This window comes from Macaca thibetana, chromosome 14, assembly GCF_024542745.1.
Source record: "Macaca thibetana thibetana isolate TM-01 chromosome 14, ASM2454274v1, whole genome shotgun sequence".
Classification (NCBI taxonomy): Eukaryota; Metazoa; Chordata; class Mammalia; order Primates; family Cercopithecidae; genus Macaca; species Macaca thibetana.
The window spans coordinates 65,334,517-65,354,650 of record NC_065591.1 but is presented as its reverse complement, the minus strand read 5'-3'; the positions used below and the strand labels follow the sequence as shown (position 1 = coordinate 65,354,650).

At 43.0% G+C, this 20,134-nt stretch overlaps 2 protein-coding genes across 4 annotated transcripts in view; one reads left to right on the top strand and one right to left on the bottom strand.

Annotated features, from left to right (window-relative positions):
• The window catches only part of MRPL48 (mitochondrial ribosomal protein L48), a 525,613-nt gene that overhangs the window by 133,087 nt on the left and 372,392 nt on the right, over nucleotides 1-20,134 (bottom strand). The window lies entirely within an intron of this gene.
• The window catches only part of RAB6A (RAB6A, member RAS oncogene family), a 94,329-nt gene that overhangs the window by 15,614 nt on the left and 58,581 nt on the right, over nucleotides 1-20,134 (top strand). For both annotated transcript variants that reach the window (XM_050756463.1, XM_050756464.1), the window contains exon 2: nucleotides 18,965-19,023. In XM_050756463.1, coding sequence (XP_050612420.1) covers nucleotides 18,965-19,023 — 59 coding nt within the window. The remainder of the gene's footprint in view (nucleotides 1-18,964; nucleotides 19,024-20,134) is intronic.

The following is a 20,134-nucleotide window of genomic DNA, read 5'->3' as shown; positions in this document are numbered from 1 at the left end:
AAGCATAGGTGAGATGATCACTTGAATCCAGAAGTTTGAGACAAGGCTGGGCAGCCATAGCCAGACCCTGTTTCTGTTTTGTTTTGTTATTATTTATTTATTTATTTTTGAGACAGAGTCTCACTCGGTTGCCAAGGCTAGAGTGCAGTGGCACAATCTCGGCTTACTGCAGCCTCTCCCTCCTGGGTTCAAGCAGTTCTCCTGCCTCAGCCTCCCAAGTGGCTGGGATTACAGGCACCTGCCACCATGCCCAGCTAATTTTTGTATTTTTAGTAGAGACAGGGTTCCACTGTATTGACCAGGCTGGTCTCGAACCTCTGACCTCAAGTAATCCTCCTGCCTCGGCCTCCCAATGTGCTGAAATTACAGGCGTGAGCCACCATGCCCAGCCTATTTTATTTTTTTCTGCTTTAATTTTGTTTTTCTTTTTAAATCATATTCCCTTCTTGTCTAAAAGAAATAAAAAAAACAAAATGAAAATTTTTTTTTTTTTTTTTTTTTTTTTTTTTTTTTTTTTGAGACGGAGTCTCGCTCTGTCGCCCAGGCTGGAGTGCAGTGGCCGGATCTCAGCTCACTGTAAGCTCTGCCTCCCGGGTTTAGGCGATTCTCCTGCCTCAGCCTCTGCAGTAGCTGGGACTACAGGCGCCTGCCACCTCGCCCGGCTAGTTTTTTTTGTATTTTTTAGTAGAGACGGAGTTTCACCGTGTTAGCCAGGATGGTCTCGATCTCCTGACCTCGTGATCCGCCCGTCTCGGCCTCCCAAAGTGCTAGGATTACAGGCTTGAGCCACCGCGCCCGGCCCAAAATGAAAATTTTTAACATTTCATTTTCTAGATCAGTTTTAGGTTCATAGCAAAATGGAGAGGAACTTACTGATATTTCCTGTGTATCTCCTGCTTCCACACATGCATTAATCTCCCCTGTAATCAACATCCCCTGCTAGAATGATACATTAGTTAATGAACTGACATTGACACATCATTAATCACCCAAAATTCATTGTTTGCATTAGAATTTATTATTGGTATTGTGTATTCTGTGGGTTTGGACAAATAATGACATGTATGTACCATTATAGTATTATATGGACTATTTTCACTTCTCTAAACATCCTGTTCTCTGCCTACTTCTCCCCACTCCCAACCTCTAGCAACCCCTGATGTTTTACTTTTACTGTCTCCTCAGTTTTGTCTTTTCCAGAGTATTATGTAGCTGGATCATGTATGCATTCCTTTTCAGATAGGATATTTTCATTTAATAGTTCACATTAGGTTCTGGCATGTCTTTTTATGATTTGATACTGTATTTCTTTTTTGTGCTAAATCATATTCAATTGTGTGGCTATACCACAGTTTGTTTATCCATTCACCTACTGAAGGACATTTTGATTGCTTTCAGGTTTTGCCAGTTACAAATAAAAAGCAGCTGTAAACATCCATGTGCATCCTTTTTTTTTTTTTCTTGTGCAGATTTTTGTGTGGACACAAGTTTTCAGCTTTTTTGGGTACATACCAAGGAGCATGGTCACTGGATCATATGGTAATAGTATATTTTGGGCCAGGAACAGTGGCTCATGCGTGTAATCCCAGCACTTTGGGAGGCCGAGGTAGGTGGATTATCTTAGGTCAGGAGTTCAAGACCAGCCTTGCCAACGTGGTGAAACCCCGTCTCTACTAAAAATAGAAAAAATTAGCCAGGCGTGGTGGCGTGCATCTGTAATCCCAGGTACTTGGGAGGCTGAGGCGGGAGAATTGCTTGAACCCAGGAGTCGAAGGTTGCAGTGAGCCAAGATCGTGTCATTGCACTCTAGCTTGGGCAACAAGAGCGAGACTCCATCTCAAAAAAAATTTTAAAAAAGTATATTTTGTTTTGTAAGGTAAATATTTTTTGTTTTTACTTTGGATGTCTCTATTTCATCATGCTGGAAATTTATACTGTAGATCTGATAAATATTATTGTGGAGAAATCACTTTTATTAAAAACAACTTTTGAGCCATAGATGTGAAATTGAAATTACTTGTTTTAATAAATTTTCTATACAACCAAATTCATTCTCTGAAGTTTTAAATATGATTGTATAGGTGTAGTTTAGGGGTTTTTTTTTTTTTTTTTTTTTTTTTTTTTTAAGACAGTCTCACTCTGTCGCCCAGGCTGGAGTGCAGTGGCGCGATCTTGGCTCACTGCAACCTCCGCCTCCCAGGTTCAAGCGATTCTCCTGCCTCAGTCCCCCGAGTGGCTGGATTACAGGCGCGTGCCATCATGCCTGGCCAATTGTGTATTTTTAGTAGAGACGGGGTTTCACCATGTTGGCCAGGTTAGTCTCAAACTCCTGACCTCAGGTGATCCTTCTGCCTTGGCCTCCCAAAGTACTGGGATTACAGGCGTGAGCTGCCACTCCTGGCCAGCTAGTTTTTTTTTTTTTTAAATTCAGGAGAAACAAAAAATCTTCATTCATTTTAGGTCTCTTAGAGAAAAGCTACTAGATTTTTAAACTTTAGTGTTATTGACTAGGTAAGCGACATTGAAGTAGCATTAGTTTGGTTTAATTGATTCTGTTTTCTTCTAGAATTGCATCACCTAGGTGAGACGCCCTTGGATATGATATTGCAGTGAGTTTTGCTTGCCGCTGAGCTTTTCTGTTGTGATCCCTAGGTACTTTTCTCAACTGTCTTTGTTACCAGGATGGAACAATGACTACAGGTAGTGTTTTTTGCTTGGCTTTTGTTGCTACAATCATAGCATATGATTTAAGCTACCATTATCATAGCGGACTAATTTTTTATAGTTTTTTTGTGGGACAAATTCAAAAATATAAATATCTACTTGGTCTAGTTCAATACCATCTGGCCAATGTTATTGACCAAGAATTATGAAGCAGGTCAGAATTGATCATAGTTATAGATTGTAGACTAATTGAGGCTTCTCTTTTTTTTTTTTGAGACAGAGTTTTGCTCTGGTGCCCAGGCTGGTCTGCAGTGGCACGGTCTCTGCTCACTGTAACAATCTGCCTCCCAGGTTCAAGCAATTCTCCTACCACAGCCTCCCAAGTAGCTGGGACTACAGGCACATGTCACTAAGCCCGGCTAATTTTTTGTCTTTTTAGTAGAGACAGGGTTTCACCATGTTATCCAGGGTGGTGGTCTCCATCTCCTGACTTCGTGATCCGCCCACCTTGGCCTCCCAAAGTACTGGAATTACAGGCATGAGCCACCGCGCCAGCCTGAGACTTCTCTTTTTTATGCAAATACCAGTCTTAGATTCTGTGAATCCTAGGTATCTTTCAAGAATATATTATGTGAGGACTTACTTTACCACTTATAAAAATAATCTTCTAAATTAATACACCTCGGTTTTCTTGAGGCCCCAATAATTAGATAACTTTTAATAATCAACCTTAGAGGTGGCAGGATTTCTTGAGCCCAGGAACTTGATGCTGCAGTGAGACATGATTGGTGTTACTACACTCCAGCCAGAGACAGAACAAGACCCTGATTCAAAAAAATAAATAAAAGTAAAAAATCAGGCTGAGTGCATTGGTGGCTCACGACTCTCATCCCAGCATTTGGGAGGCTGAGGTGGGAAGATCACTTGAGCCTAGGAGTTCGGGACCAACCTGGGAAATATAGTGAGACCCCATCTCTTAAAAAATATTTTTTTAATCAACCTTTTTTTAGTTTACTTTTTAGTTATCTTTGGTGTTCCAGTATTTTATTTTATATATATATATATATATATATATATATATATATATTTTTTTTTTTTTTTTTTTTTGCGAAGTCTCGCTCTGTCTCCCAGGCCAGAGTGCCGTGCTGTGATCTTGGCTCCCTGCAGCCTCCACCTCCCAGGTTCAAGTGATTCTCATGCCTAAGCCTCCTGAGTACTAGAATTACAGGCATGCACCACCACAGCTGGCTAATTTTTGTATTTTTAGTAGAGACAGTATTTCGCCATGATGGCCAGGCTGATCTTGAACTCCTGACCTCAAGTGATCTGCCCACCTTGGCCTCCCAAAGTGCTGGGATTACAGACATGAGCCACTGTACCCAGCCCCAATATTATATATATACACATATATATACATGTATATAGATATATATACACATATATAGATATATATACACGTACATATATATATGTGAGTGTGTGTGTGTGTGTATATATATATTTTTTTTTTTTTTTTGAGACAAGAGTCTCACTCTGTTGCCCAAGCTGGAGTGCAGTGGTTCATTCTTGGTTCACTGCAGCCTCTGACTCCCAGGCTCAAGCAATCCTCCGGCTTAGCCTCTCAAGTAACTGGGACTACAGGTGTGTGCCACCACGCCAGCTAATTTTTGTATTTTTTTTTTTTTTTTTTGTTTGAGACGGAGTCTCGCTCTGTCGCCCAGACTGGAGTGCAATGGCGCGATCTCCACTCACTGCAAGCTCCGCCTTCCCGGGTTCCCGCCATTCTCCTGCCTCAGCCTCCCGAGTAGCTGGGACTACAGGCGCCCGCCACCGCGCCCGGCTAATTTTTGTATTTTTAGTAGAGACGGGGTTTCACCGTGTTAGTCAGGATGGTCTCGATCTCCTGACCTCGTGATCCGCCCGTCTCGGCCTCCCAAAGTGCTGGGATTACAGGCGTGAGCCACCGCGCCCGGCTAATTTTTGTATTTTTAATAGAGACGGGGTTTTGCCATGTTGCCCAGGCTGGCCTCAAACTCCTGAGCTCAAGTGATCTGTCTGCCTCGACTTAACAAAGTGCCACCGCACCTGGCCTCAATATTGGATATTTATTTTATTTTTTACTTTGAGACAGGATCTTACCCTGTTGCCTAGGCTGGAGTGCAGTGGCACTATCGTAATTTGCAGTAGCTGCAAATTCTTGGGCTTGACTCTTCCTGCCTCACCCTCCCAAGTAGCTGGGGCTACAGGTCTACTCCACCATGCTTGGCTAAATTTCTTTTTAAATGTTTTTGCAGATGGAGTTTTGCTGTGTTGTCCGGCTAGCCTTGGACTTCTTGCCTCAAGCATCCTACAGTTTCAGCTTCCCAAGTATCTGGGTTTGCAGGCAGGAGCCACTGTCTCTGGCTATGTTAGCCATTTTTAAGTGTGTAGTTCAGTGGCATTAAGAACATTCACACTGTAGTACTGGCTAGTCATGGTGGCCCATGACTGTAATTTTAGTACTTTGGGAGGCCATGGTGGGAGGATTGCTTGAGCTCAGGAGTTCAAAACCAGCCTGGGCAACATAGTGAGACCTTGTCTCTATTAAAAGTAAATAAATAAGTAAAACATAAATAAAAAATAACATTCACATTTAGTACAACCATCACCCACATAAATTTTTATAGCAACTTTAGGCTGGGCGCGGTGGCTCAAGCCTGTAATCCCAGCACTTTGGGAGGCCGAGGCGGGTGGATCACGAGGTCAGGAGATCGAGACTATCCTGGCTAACATGGTGAAACCCCGTCTCTACTAAAAATACAAAAAACTAGCCGGGCGTGGTGGCGGGCGCCTGTAGTCTCAGCTACTTGGGAGGCTGAGGCGGGAGAATGGCGTGAACCCGGGAGGCGGAGCTTGCAGTGAGCCGAGATCACGCCACTGCACTCCAGCCTGGGAGACACAGCGAGACTCCGTCTCAAAAAAAAAAAAAAAAAAAAAATTTTTATAGCAACTTTATTGAGCTAAAGTTTACATATCATACAATTTACTTGTATCAAGTATACAGTTTAGTGGCTTTTAGTATATATTAATAATATGTGATCTTTTTTTGAGATGGAGTCTCCCTCTGCTGCCCAGGCTGGAGTGCATGGTGTGATCTCAGCTCACTGCAACCTCCATCTCCCGGGTTTAAGCTGTTCTCTGCCTCAGCCTCCTGAGTAGCTGGAATTACAGGTGCCCGCCACCACGCCCAGCTAATTTTTGTATTTTTTGTTAGAGAGTAGCTGGGGTTACAGGTGCCTGCCACCACACCCAACTAATTTTTCTATTTTTTTATTAGTAGAGACAGGGTTTCACCATGTTGGCCAGGCTGGTCTTGAACTCCTGACCTCATGATCCGCCTGCCTTGGCCTCCCAAAGTGCTGGGATTACAGGCGTGAGCAACTGCACCTGGCAATAATATGTGGTTTTTAGTGACTGGCCTCTTTCAGTTAGTGTAGTGTTTTCAAGATTCATTCATTTTGAAGCATATTATCAATACTTCATCCCGTTGTATCTATATGCCACATTTTGTTTATTAGTTGATGGTCATTTGGCTTGTTTCTGCACTTTGGTTCTTATGGGTAGTGCATGCCATATGTTATAATGATTTCATTATCATTTAGCTCAGATGATGATGATTTTTAGAAACAGGGTCTTGCTCTGTCACCCGGGCTAGAGTGTGGTGGCGTGATCATAGCTTACTGCAGTCTCAAACTCCTAGGTTCAAGCAGTCCTTCTGCTTTGGCCTGCCAGGTAGGGGACTACAGGTGCATGCCACCACACTCTAGTAATTTTTAAGTTTTTTTGTAGAGATAGGGTCTTGCTTATTTGCCCTGGCTGATCTTGAACTCCTGTATTCACTCGATCCTTCTCAGCCTCCCAAAGTGGTGGGATTACATACATGAGCCGACACACCAAGCCTAAATTTCCATTTTGAGTTCTTTTTGAACCTCTGGGTTAGAAGTACATTACGTTATTTTCAAACATTTCAACATTTTCTGGATATCTTTTAGTTATAAATTTCATGTTCAGTTTTGCTGAGGGCAGAGAACACGTTCTGTATGATTTCAAACATTTGAAAATTGTTGAGACTTACTTTGTGTCCCAGCACTTGTTTTCTTTCTTTCTTTCTTTTTTTTTTTTGAGACAGTGTCTCGCTGTGTCACCCAGGCTGGACTGCAGTGGCATGATCATGGTTCATTGTAGCTTTGACATCCTGGACTCAAGCAGTCCTCCCACCTTAACCTCTCAAGTGTCTGGGACAATGGCATGTACCACCACACCCAGCTAGTTTTGTTTTTGTTTTTTTTTTCTTTCTCGAGACGAAGTCTCACTGTGTTGCCAGGCTGGAATGCAGTGGCGTAATCTTGGCTCACTGCAACCTTTGCTTCCCAGGCTCAAGTGATTCTCCTGCCTCAGCCTCCCAAGTAGCTGGGCTTACAGGCATGAGCCACAATGCCTGGCTAATTTTTGCATTTTTAGTACAGACAGAATTTCACCATGCTGGCCAGTCTGGTCTCAAACTTCTGACCTCAGGTGATCCACCCACCTTGGCCTCCCAAAGTGCTGGGATTACAGGCATGAGCCTCTGTACCTGGCCAACTGCCTTGTTTTCAATTAGGAAATACCTTCATCTAAAATTACTTTCACTCGTGAATTTCTTTTTTTTTTTTTTTTTTTTTTTTTGAGACGGAGTCTCGCTCTGTCGCCCAGGCTGGAGTGCAGTGGCTGGATCTCAGCTCACTGCAAGCTCCGCCTTCCAGGTTTACGCCATTCTCCTGCCTCAGCCTCCCGAGTAGCTGGGACTACAGGCGCCCCACCACCTCGCCCGGCTAGTTTTTTGTATTTTTTAGTAGAGACGGGGTTTCACTGTGTTAGCCAGGATGGTCTCGATCTCCTGACCTCGTGATCCACCCGTCTCGGCCTCCCAAAGTGCTGGGATTACAGGCTTGAGCCACCGCGCCCGGCCTTTTTTTTTTTTTTTATGGAGACGGAGTCTTGCTCTGTTGCCCAGGCTGGAGTGCAGTGGTGCAATCTCGGCTCACTACAACCTTCGCCTCCCAGGTTCAAGCAGTTCACCTGACTCAGCCTCCCAAGTAGCTGAGATTACAGGTCTCTGCCACCACGCCCAGCTAAGTTTTGTTTTTTGTTTTTTATTTTTTGTTTGTTTGTTTGTTTTTTTGAGACAGAGTCTCACTCTATCGCCCAGGCTGGAGTGTAGTGGCCGGATCTCAGTTCACTGCAAGCTCCGCCTCCTGGGTTTATGCCATTCTCCTGCCTCAGCCTCCCGAGTAGCTGGGACTACAGGCGTCCACCACCTTGCCCGGCTAGTTATTTTGCGTTTTTTAGTAGAGACAGGGTTTCACCGTGTTAGCCAGGATGATCTCGATCTCCTGACCTAGTGATCCGCCCATCTCGGCCTCCCAAAGTGCTGGGATTACAGGCTTGAGCCACCGCACCTGGCCTAAGTTTTGTATTTTTAGTAGAGATGGGGTTTCACCATGTTGGCCAGGCTGATCTCAAACTCCTGACCTCAAGTCATCTGCCCGCCTTGGCCTCCCAAAGTGCTGAGATTACAGCTGTGAACCACCACACCTGGTCTTAAAAGGGTGAATTTCTCGTATCTGTAATCCCAGCACTTTCTACCTGTAGCATCTGCTACACTGGAGGCTGAGGTCAGAGGATTATTTCAACTCAGGTGGTTGAGGCCATGGTGAGCCATGATTATGCCACTGCACTCTGTTTCAAAAAAATATAGTGAATTGTATGGTATGTGATTTATCTCTCTCTCTTTTTTTTTTTTTAAGGCATTGTTGGGATTCCAGAAACTGCCACCTCAAATATTGCTTATTCTCTCAAGTAGATGTTTGAGGTTGGGATAGGTTTGATATTAGCAGCAAAATCCTGTTAGAGGACCTGTAACTTCAAGGTTATGTCCTGCATATGGCTCATTACAGATTTACTTGTCTGATTTATTCTTGAAGAATTTAGGTAATCTCATATAAGTAGAGTTACATATTTAAATTTATTTCTTTCCAAATAAGATTGGAAAAATAAATAAAGCTTCCTAAGTTAACTGTCTAATACTCACAGTACTTGTTAAAGGCCTGAGATACATTCTTTTTCTTCTAGCTAAAGTCTCTCCTTCAGACCTCAGGTTTAAAGTCATTTTTCTCTGGAAAGTTTTTCTTTACCTTCTCACCTCATAACAGAAGACTGCCCTGTTCACAACATACTCTTGTACTTTTTAATCACACTGCAGTAATTTTTTGTCTCTCTGACTTAACCTTAGCAAGTACTATGTTCTGATTGTTTTTATATCCCCAGCCATTTTTCAGTCCCTGGCATTTAATATGTTCTCATTAAAATGAAGAAATATAAGTGAGTAGGATTATTTTTCTATTATATTTGCCCTGGGCTACAGACGTTTCGAAGATTTAGCCCTATCATTTGATTCAGGATTTATACCCAAGTTGTTTGCCGGTGGTTGTTAATACAGTCAAATGGAATGTGAATCCCACTGAGATCATTGTCATGTCTGGCCTTCACAGAATTACAAGAGTGTGTAATTAGCATGGTGCAGATGGTGTGATTTCAGGAATGTTATTATAAATGTTGAAATTGTGCTAGAATTTCTATTTTGTTTCTGAAGATTGCATTGAGACAGCATAGTGAATGCAAATGTAGTTTTTAAGAGATGATTTACAAATACATGCATCAAAATTTTATATTTAGACATGACTTTCAAAGGAAATGCTCTTTGGAGCATTTCTCATTTCAGGATTTTGGATTAAGGATGCCCAAGTGTAATGCACATTTTCCAAAATCTGAAATATTTATGGTTCTGAGCATTTTGGATAAGAGATACTCAACTTATAGTTGTCTTGCTCCTACCTACTTTTACTGAGAGACATTCTCCTTTAGTTTTTTTTCTCCTAGATTCTGGATTTCTCCTATTAGGAACCAGGCCTCACTGCAGAAGGTGAGCAGTGGGCCTGAGCTCCACCTCCTGTCAGATCAGTGCTGGTGTGGTATTCTCATAGGAGCGAGAACCCTATCTTGAACTGTGCATGTGAGGGATCTAAGTTGCATGCTCCTTATGAGAATCTAATGCCTGATGATCTGAGGTAGAACAGTTTCATCCTGAAACCATCCACCGTTCCTCCTCCCCCACACCCATAGAAAAATTGTTTTCCACGAAACTGGTCCCTGGTGCCAAAAAGGTTGGTAACTACTGCTGTAGATTTATCTCCAATTTGGGTTTGTCAGTTTTTTTTCTCACTATGAAACTGGATAAACTGACCAGGTGCGGTGGCTCAAGCCTGTAATCCCAGCTCTTTGAGGGGCTGAGGCAGGTGTATCACCTGCGGTCAGGAGTTCAAGACCAGCCTGGCCAACATGGTGAAACTCCGTCTCTACTAGAAATACAAAAACTAGCTGGACGTGGTGGCGGGCGCCTGTAATCTCAGCTATTCAGGAGGCTGAGGCAGGACAATCGCTTGAACCTGGGAGGCAGAGGTTGCAGTGAGCTGAGATCGTGTCACTGCACTCCAGCCTGGGTGACAGAGTGAAACTGTCTCAAAAACAAACAACAAAAAAAACTTGATAAAATGGGTAAATTTTTCTCCGCTATTAAACTGGAGTTTTTCTCACTTCACGAGGTGAAATGCCCTTCTTGTCACAGCGTATCAGGGGTACTTGATAGCCACATACATATATACACTTTTTATTGGGAATGATACATATGTAATAAAGTGTTTTACTCTTTGAGAAAAAGATTTTATTTTAATATGTATAATATCCAGTAAAGGGCATAAAGTAGACAAATTTTAAGTATATGGCTTGTTGGAAATTTTACCTTTTTATTCACCCTTGTAACTATTAATACCAGCACTTAGAAGATTCCTTGGCTCCCTTTCTCAGTTAGAAACCCTTTACAACTTTTCTGACTTCTATCAGCATTAATTCTGCCAGTTTTGAACTTCATATAAATAGAATTATAGAGTATATATTCTTTTGTATCTGGCCTCTTTCACTCATGTAGTGTCTGAAATTTGTTCATGTGGTTTTACATATTAGGATATTTTGCCATTGTAATATTTCATTTTATGACTATGCCACAATTTGTCCATTATCTTTATTTATTTATTTATTATTTTATTTTATTTTTTTGAGATAGTGTCTTACCCTGTCTCCCAGGCTATAGCGCAGTGGCATGATCTCAGCTCACTGTAACCTCCATCTTCCGGGTTCAAGGGATTCTCCTGCCTCAGCCTCCTGAGTAGCTGGGATTACAGGCGCACATCACCACGCCAGCTAATTTTTGTATTTTTAGTAGAGATGGGGTTTTGCCATGTTGGCCAGGCTGGTCTCGAACTCCTGACCTTAGGTGATCTTCCCATCTCAGCCTTCCAAAGTGTTGGGATTACAGGTGTGAGCCACTATCCCCGGCCTTATTTATTTTATTTATTTACTTGTTTTTTGAGATGGAGTCTCATTCTGTAGCCCAGGCTGGAGTGCAGTGGTGTGATCTTGGCTCACTGTAAGCTCTGGCCCCTGGGTTCAAGCAGTTCTCCTGCCTCAGCCTCCTGAGTAGCTGGATTATAGGCACTTGCCACCATGCCTGGTTAATTTTTGTAATTCTGGTAGAGACAGGTTTTCACCATGTTGGCCAGGCTGGTCTCGAACTCCTGACGTCAGGTGATCCACCTACCTCGGCCTCCCAAAGTGCTGGGATTACAGGCATGAGCCACCGCACCTGGCCTATTTATTTATTTATTTTTAAAATTATTATTATTATTTTTTTGAGACAGTCTCACTCTGTCACCCAGGCTGGACTGCAGTGGCACGATCTCGGCTCACTGCAAGCTCCACCTCGCGGGTTCATGCCATTCTTCTGCCTCAGCCTCCCTAGTAGCTGGGATTACGGGCGCCCGCCACCACAGCCAGCTAATTTTTTTGTATTTTTAGTAGAGACAGGGTTTCACTGTGTCAGCCAGAATGGTCTCGATCTCCTGACCTCGTGATCCACCTGCCTCGACCTCCCAAAGTGCTGTGATTACAGGCGTGAGCCGCCGCGCCCGGCCTGGCCTACTTATTTTTAAAGAGACTTGGTCTCTCTGTTACTTAGGCTGGAGTGCAATTTTGTGATCTCAGCTCACTGCAGGCTGGACCTTAGGGGCTTATGCGGTCCTCTCACTTCAACCTCCTGAGTAGCTGGGACTACAGGTGCACACCAGCATGCCCAGATAACTTTTTTTTTTTTTTTTTTTTTTTGAGACGGAGTCTCGCTGTGTCTCCCAGGCTGGAGTGCAGTGGCGTGATCTCGGCTCACTGCAAGCTCCGCCTCCCGGGTTCACGCCATTCTCCCGCCTCAGCCTCCCAAGTAGCTGAGACTACAGGCGCCCGCCACCACGCCCGGCTAGTTTTTTGTATTTTTAGTAGAGACGGGGTTTCACCATGTTAGCCAGGATAGTCTCGATCTCCTGACCTTGTGATCCACCCGCCTCGGCCTCCCAAAGTGCTGGGATTACAGGCTTGAGCCACCGCGCCCGGCCGCCCAGATAACTTTTACAATTTTTTATAGAGACGGAGTCTTACTATGTTGCTCCAGCTGGTCTCTAACTCCTACACTTAAGCAGCTCTCCTACTTAGCCTCCCAAAGTGCTTGGCTTACAAGTATGAGCCACTGCTCAAGGCCTAAAAGATTTTTATTTTTATAAGAACATTTTACCGGCACCTTCCTAAGTTCATCTTAAGTATTTCCATAAAATAAGCTTGTTTTTTCTTTTTCTTTTTTTTTTTTCTTTGAGACAAGGTCTGGCTCTATCACCCAGGCTGGAGTACAATGGCACGATTTAGGCTCACTACAACTTTTACCTCCTGGGCTCAAGCCATCCTCCTACCTCAGCCTCCCAGGTAGCCGGGACTACAGGGTGCACACCACCATGCCTGGCTAATTTCTGTATATTTTGTAGAGGCAGAGTTTCACCATGCTGCCCAGGCTGGTCTTGTTCTTGTGAGCTCAAGTGGTCTGTCCACCTCGGCCTCTCAAAGTGCTGGGATTACAGGCATGAGCCACCATGCCTGGCTCATAAAATAAACTTACTTAGGCCATAGATTTTACTACAGTTTCAGAGGCAAACTCCCAGAACAAGGATGTGATCTTTAATTCTAGGTGTGGCTTTCATCAGTGAAGAGTGTTTTGAAAAGGATTGGGGCAATAAGGAAGTAGGGTCAATTTAAGATTTCTCTGAAATCATCTTTTCTACCTATCAGTTAAAAAAATTCATTTGATCAGATTAACTGTACAGCATAATCCCATTTCAGTGGTACCTTTTTCTTGCTAGCAAAATCAAAGCTTTTTCTTAAGCAGAAGTTGTCAGAAAAGAATTAGATCTTTAGGCCGGGCACAGTGGCTCACGCCTGTAATCCCAGCACTTTGGGAGGCCGAGGCAGGCCGATCACGAGGTCAGAAGATCGAGACCATCCTGGCTAAAACAGTGAAACCCCGTCTCCACTAAAAATTCAAAAAAATTAGCTAGGCATGGTGGTGGGCATCTATAGTCCCAGCTACTTGGGAGGCTGAGGTAGGAGAATGGAGTGAACCCGGGAGGTGAAGCTTGCAGTGAGCTGAGATTTGTGCCACCACTGCACTCCACCCTGGGTGACAGCGAGACTTGTCTCCAAACAAACAAAAACAAAAAACAAAAAGAAAGGTCTCTACCTTACTTATTTTGGAAAGCTTAAGGATTAGGATTAAAGTATATACACTTGACCCTTGAACAATAGGAGTCAACCCCCGCCCTTTTTTTTTTTTTTTTTTTTGGAGATAGGGTCTCACTCTTTTGCCCAGGCTGGAGTGCAGTGGCATGATCCTGGCTCACTGCATCCTCAAATTCCTGAGCTCAAGGGATCCTCTTGCCTCAAATGCCTGAAGTGCTGGGATTACAAGCATGAACCACTGCTCCTTGTGTGGTTCCTCTTGCCTCAAATGCCTGAAGTGCTGGGATTACAAGCATGAACCACTGCTCCTTGTGTATAGCACTGGTTTGAACTGCAAGAGTCCACTTATATATGGATTTTTTTCAGTAAATACATTGGACTTTTTTTTGGAGATTTGTGACATTTTGAAAAATTTGTGAACTGTGTAGCCTAAAAATATTGAAAAAGATTAAGAAAAAGGTATTTTGTAAATGCATAAAATATATTTAAATACAGGTTGATTTTATCATTTACTACTATAAAATATGTAGACAAATCTATTATAAAAAATTAAAATTTGGCGGGGCTCAGTGGCTCATGCCTGTAATCCCAGCACTTTGGGAAGCCGAGGCAGATAGATCACTTGTGGTCAGGAGTTTGAGACCAGGCTGGCCAACATGGTGAAACCCCATCTCTACTAAAAATACAAAAATTAGCCGGGCGTGGTGGTATAGGCCTCTGATCCCAGCTACTCAGGAGGCTGAGGCAAGAGAATTGCTTAAACTCAGGAGGTGGAGACTGCGTTGAGCTGAGAGTGCACCATTGCATTCCAACCTGGGCCACAGAGCAAGACTCCATTTCAAAAAAAATAAAATAAAATAAAATTTACTATTATTTTTTGAGACGGAGTTTTGCCCTTATCACCCAGGCTGGAGTCAAATGGCATGATCTCGGCTTACCACAACCTGGGTTCAAGCGATTCTCCTGCCTCAACCTCCCTAGTAGCTGGGATTACAGGCGCCTGCCACCATGCCTGGCTATTTTTATATTTTTGGTAGAGATGGGGTTTCAACATGTTGGCCAGGCTGGTTTTGAACTCCTGACCTTATGTGATCCTCCTGCCTCAGCCTCCCAAAGTGTTGGGATTATAATCCAGCAAAAATTAAAATTTATTAAAACTTATGTATACACTATGCTTACAGACCATACATGGTACCATTTGCAGTGGAGTGAAATATAAATAAACATAAAGATTCAGTATTAAATTATAACTGCATAAAACTAACTGTAGTACGTACCGTAATTATTTTGTGGCTACCTCCTGTTGGTGGTGTGGTGAGCTTAAGTGTTGTGAGTATTAGTTTAAAATGCCTGTAACTCTAATCATCTCCAAGTGAGCAGTTTTCTCTCCAGTAAACATCATATTGCAGTAAAAAGTGATCAGAATGATTGATCTCTCACAGTTCTTTCATTTTTCTCATCATGTTTAGTGCAGTGTACTACAAACCTTGAATAACACAGTGGGACCCGTATGAAGTGCCGCTAGTGATGCTGGAAGTGCTCCCACAAGGCAGAGAAAAGTCATGACATTACAAGAAAAACTTGTTGAATTGCTTTATATATACCATTGCTCAAGGTCTGCATCTACAGTTACCTGCCATGACAAAGTGAATGAATCTACCATAAGGACCATTGTTTAAAAAAAGGGGAAATTTGTGTAGCCATCCGTATAGCTATGCCGGCAGGCAAAAATCTTGTACTCTTTTAAAAATACAAAATGTCTTGCATTTAAAAATACAGCTTTTATTTTACTTTATTTTTTTAATTAAAAAAATTTTTTTTGAGACAGAGTCTTTCTGTGTCACCAGACTGGAGTGCAGTGGCACGATCTCGGCTCACTGCAACCTCTGCCTCCTGGGTTCAAGTGATTCTCCTGCCTCAGCCTCGCAAGTAACTGGGACTACAGGCACGCACCACCACGCCCAGCTAATGTTTCTGTATTTTTAGTAGAGACGGGGTATCACCATGTTGGCCAGAATGGTCTTGATCTCTTGACCTCATGATCTGCCCACCTGGGCCTCCCAAAGTGTTGGGATTGCAGACGTGAGCCACGGCGCCTGGCCCTATTTTTTATTTATTTTACTTTTTTTTTTTTTTTGAGAGGGAGTCTCACTCTGTCGCCCAGGCTGGAGTGCAATGGTGTGATCTCAGCTCACTGCAGCCTTTGCCTCCTGGGTTCAAGTGCTGCCTCCCAGCACTTTGGGAGGCCGAGGCAGGCGGATCACGAGGTCAGGAGTTTGAGACCAGCCTGACCAACATGGTGAAACCCTGTCTCTACTAAAAATACAAAAATTAGCCAGGCGTGGTAGCACACACCTGTAATCCCAGATACTCTGGAAGCTAAGACAGGAGAATTGCTTGAACCCACAAGGTGGAGGTTGCAGTGAGCTGAGATTGTGCCACTGCACTCCAGCCTGGGTGACCGAGCAAGACATTGTCTTGGGGAAAAAAAAAGAAAATCATTGAGAAGAAAGGATAGCTGCCTGAACAGGTTTGTTTGTTTGTTTGCTTTGAGACAGAGTCTCATTGTGTCGCCTGGACTGGAGTGCAGTGGTGCACTCTTGGCTCACTGCAATCTCTGCCTCCCAGATTCAATCGATTCTGGTGCTTCAGCCTCCTGAGTAGCTGGGATTACAAGGCGCCCGCCCCCACACCCGGCTAATTGATTGGTTGATTGATTTTGAGACAGAGTCTTGCTGTGTTGCCCAGACTGTAGTACAGTGGCACGATCTCGGCTCACTGCAACCTCCGCCTCCTGGGTTCATGCCATTCTCCTGCCTCAGCCTCCCAAGTAGCTGGGACTACAGGTGCCCTCTACCACACCCTGCTAATTTTCTGTATTTTTAGTAGAGACGGGGTTTCACCGTGTTAGCCAGGATGGTGTCAATCTCCTCTCCTGACCTCGTGATTCACCTGCCTCGGCCTCCCAAAGTGCTGGAATTACAGGCGTGAGCCACTGATTTTTGTATTTTTAGTGGAAATGGGGTTTCACCATGTTGGTCAGGTGTCGAACTCCTGACCTCAAGTGATCCACCTTTCTCAGCCTTCCTAAGTGCTGAGATTACAGGCGTGAGCCACCACACCTGGCCTGAACAGGTCTTCAGTACAGACAAGTATACCCTGTTCTGGGGGGAAAATGCCACAAAAGACATGTATTGGTAAGGAAGACAAACAAGCACCAGCATTTAAGGCAAGAAGGGATAGGCTATTTTACTCTTTTGTGCAAATGCGGTTAAGTTTATGATCTCGACTGCCCTTATCTATAAAGCTGCTAACCCACTCCAAGCCTTGAAGGGAAAAGATAAACACCAGTTGCCAGTCTTTTGTTGTACAACAACAAAGTCTGGACAAGAACTCTTTTTCTGGAGTGGTTCCACCGATGCTTTGTTTTTGAATTCATTTTAAAGTTCTTTTGATATTGGACAATGTTCTTGGCCACCTAGAACCCCAGGAGCCTAGGGTAAAGAATATTCCAGGCCGGGTGTGTTAGCTCATGCTCATAATCCCCGCACTTTGGAAGGTCAAGGCAGGTGGATCGCTGGAGCTCAGCAGTTGGAGATCAACCTGGGCAACATGGTGAAACCCCGTCTCCACGCGTGTTAGCTCATGCTCATAATCCCCGCACTTTGGAAGGTCAAGGCAGGTGGATCGCTGGAGCTCAGCAGTTGGAGATCAACCTGGGCAACATGGTGAAACCCCGTCTCCACCAAAATACAAAAAATTAGCTGGGCATGGTGGCGCACGTCTGTGGTTCCAGCTGCTTGCAAGGCTGAGGTGGCAGGAATGTTTGAGCCTGGGAGACAGAGGCTGCAGTGAGCCATGATTGCACTACTGCACTTCAGCCTGGGTAACAACAGAGTGAGACTCTGTCTCAAAGGGGAAAAAAAAAAAAGTGGTTTCTTCCCAAATATGAGTTTGCTTTTGCCTAACGTCTACAGAAGCTAGTTATAGCTCTTCTCTTCAACCTGCTATTTTAGGATCTTCTAAATAAGATATTTTGGAGTAGGTGATTTTGTGGGCCTCTTTGTTGTTTGGCCTAATTTTTCCCTCAGGTTTTCATATGGCATATAAGAGGGAGAGGTAGAGGCCAGATCTGGTCTCTAAAAATTGGTTTGAAATCAAAAGTTACTTAATTCACAATAAAATATGAATGACTAGGTATGGTTCTTATCCTCCCAAAAAGTACATTTTGGGGAGTATTAGAGATGTCGATTTACCCAGTTCCTTTCTAATCAATAATTTTTTTTGCATTCATTTTGTATTTTGAGTCTGTGCCAAGCCACTGGCAAAATAGAAAAACAATCAGGTGTGGTTTTTGCCCTTGGAGAATGTGCTTATTGGTGAAGAAATTGCCAGCATTCCACTACTTTTGACCTTGTGACACTTTCATGTGGATTAACCTAAAAATATCAATACAAGGCAGGCACAGTGGTGCACACCTATAATCCCAGCACTGTGGGAGGCCAAGGTGAGCGAATCACAAGGTCAAGAGATCAAGACCATCCTGGCCATGGTGAAACCCCATCTCTACTAAAAATAAAAAAAATTAGCTGGATGTGGTGGCATGTACCTGTAGTCCCAGCTACTTGGGAGGCTGAGGCAGGAGAATCAGTGAACCCGGGAGGCAGAGGTTGCATTGAGCCGAGATCATGCCACTGTACTCCAGCCTGGCAACAGAGCGAGACTCCGTCTGAAAAAAAATAAATAAATATATATATCTCACAATACAAAGTAAAGTTATGGGTCTTTGGGAATTCTCTGCCAGAGAAGTAGAGAGATCTATCTGATTTGAAATGAATTTTAAAGCAGCTTCTCTTGTCAGTTTTTCTCACTTTTTTTTTTAAAAAAAAAAACTCAGCTCACTGCAACCTCCATCTCCCAGGTTCAAGTTTTTCTCCTGCCTCAGGCTCCTGAGTAACTGGGACTATAGGCGTGCACCACCCTGCCCAGCTAAGTTTTGTATTTTTAGTAGAGACAGAGTTTCACCATGTTGGCCAGGATGGTCTTGATCTCTTGACCTCCTGATCCACCCACCTCGGTCTCCCAAGGTGCTGGGATTACAGGCGTCAACGAGCGCGCCTGGCCACTTTTTCTCACTCTTAAACAGTGTAGTTCTTGTAGCCCTCATACCCTTTCTAAGACTCTCTATCTTTTGCCTTTCTACTCCCAGGGATTATACTTTGATTTGCTAGATGAAGTGGACCTAAGCCTCCATTCTTTTTGTTAGGGCCAAGTAAACACTTACTTGGCCTTTTGTGAATTAAGAATGTCGGTATATAATAACAGTGTTTTCAACTTTTAACTATATACTGTTTACCTGTGCTTTTAAATTGGGAATTGGTTGTCTGTGTTTGGAGAAAGTCATTTTGGCAATCTTGGGGCTATATGGGTTTTAATTATTTTTAGTTGAACCATTGCAGATATTTCCCATTGACTTTAATTGCAGTTCTCTGTAGAAAAATTTGCTGAGAACCCAATGTAATGTGTTCACTGAGCAAATCTTTTCATTTCATTTCAGTTGGAAAGACATCTTTGATCACCAGATTCATGTATGACAGTTTTGACAACACCTATCAGGTATTTTGTTTTTGCCTATTTATTTGTTGTCTATTTTGTGTTACAAGTAATATTCAAGATATTTTTTAAAAATTATTTATTTACATGCTGTTGTGGATGTAAAAGTACTTTTTGTAATCTGTAAAATGCTGTATAAATACATGTATAAATGATTTTGTCCAGTCCTAGGACAAATCATACTTTATCGTTTGATTTCATCTCTTCCAAAGTGTTGAAATAGATCTCTAATATCATCTAGGATGGCATTAGAAGTAATGGTGGATATTCTCTATAGACTTTGTCCAAGCCTAAGATTCTGTGACATTTTTATCTACACTTGAAATTAAGAATAAATAGTGAAATTAGAAATCATTAACAGAAGGAAATTTAGGAAATTCACAAATTTGTGGAAATTAAACAATACACTCCTAAATAATTAACGTCAAAGATGAAATCACAAAAGAAATTAGAAAATGCTTTGAGATCAATAAAAAAGAAAACACAGCATACCAAAACTGATGGTATAAAACTAAAGCAGTACTATACAGAAAAGAGATATTAAATAAATAGGCTAACATTCTCCTTTAAGAAACTTGAAGAATACTAAACCCAAAGCAAACAGAAGGAAGAGACTATTTTAAAATTGAGATTTTTTTTTTCTTTTTTTCTTTCTTTTTTTTTTTGAGATGGAGTCTTGCTCTGTTGCCCAGGCTGGAGTGCAGTGGCACAATCTCGGCTCACTGCAAGCTCCGCCTCCCAGGTTCATGCCATTCTGCTGCCTCAGCCTCCCAAGTAGCTGGGACTACAGGTGCCTGCCACCTCGTCCAGCTAATTTTTTTTTTTTTTTTTTTTTTTTTTGTATATTTAGTAGAGACGAGGCTTCACTGTGTTAGCCAGGATGGTCTCGATCTTCTGACCTCGTGATCTGCCCGCCTTGGCCTCCCAAAGTGCTGGGATTACAGGCGTGAGCCATGGCGCCCGGCCAAAATTTAGGTTTTATCATTATTCCTGTATGGTGAGGCCAATAGATCAGAAGATGATTGCCATTGAAAAGATAGTTTGTTATGCTCACAGATCCCAAGAGGAGAGGGCATGCCATGCCAGAGGGGGCCACGTGAGGAAGCACTGAGTC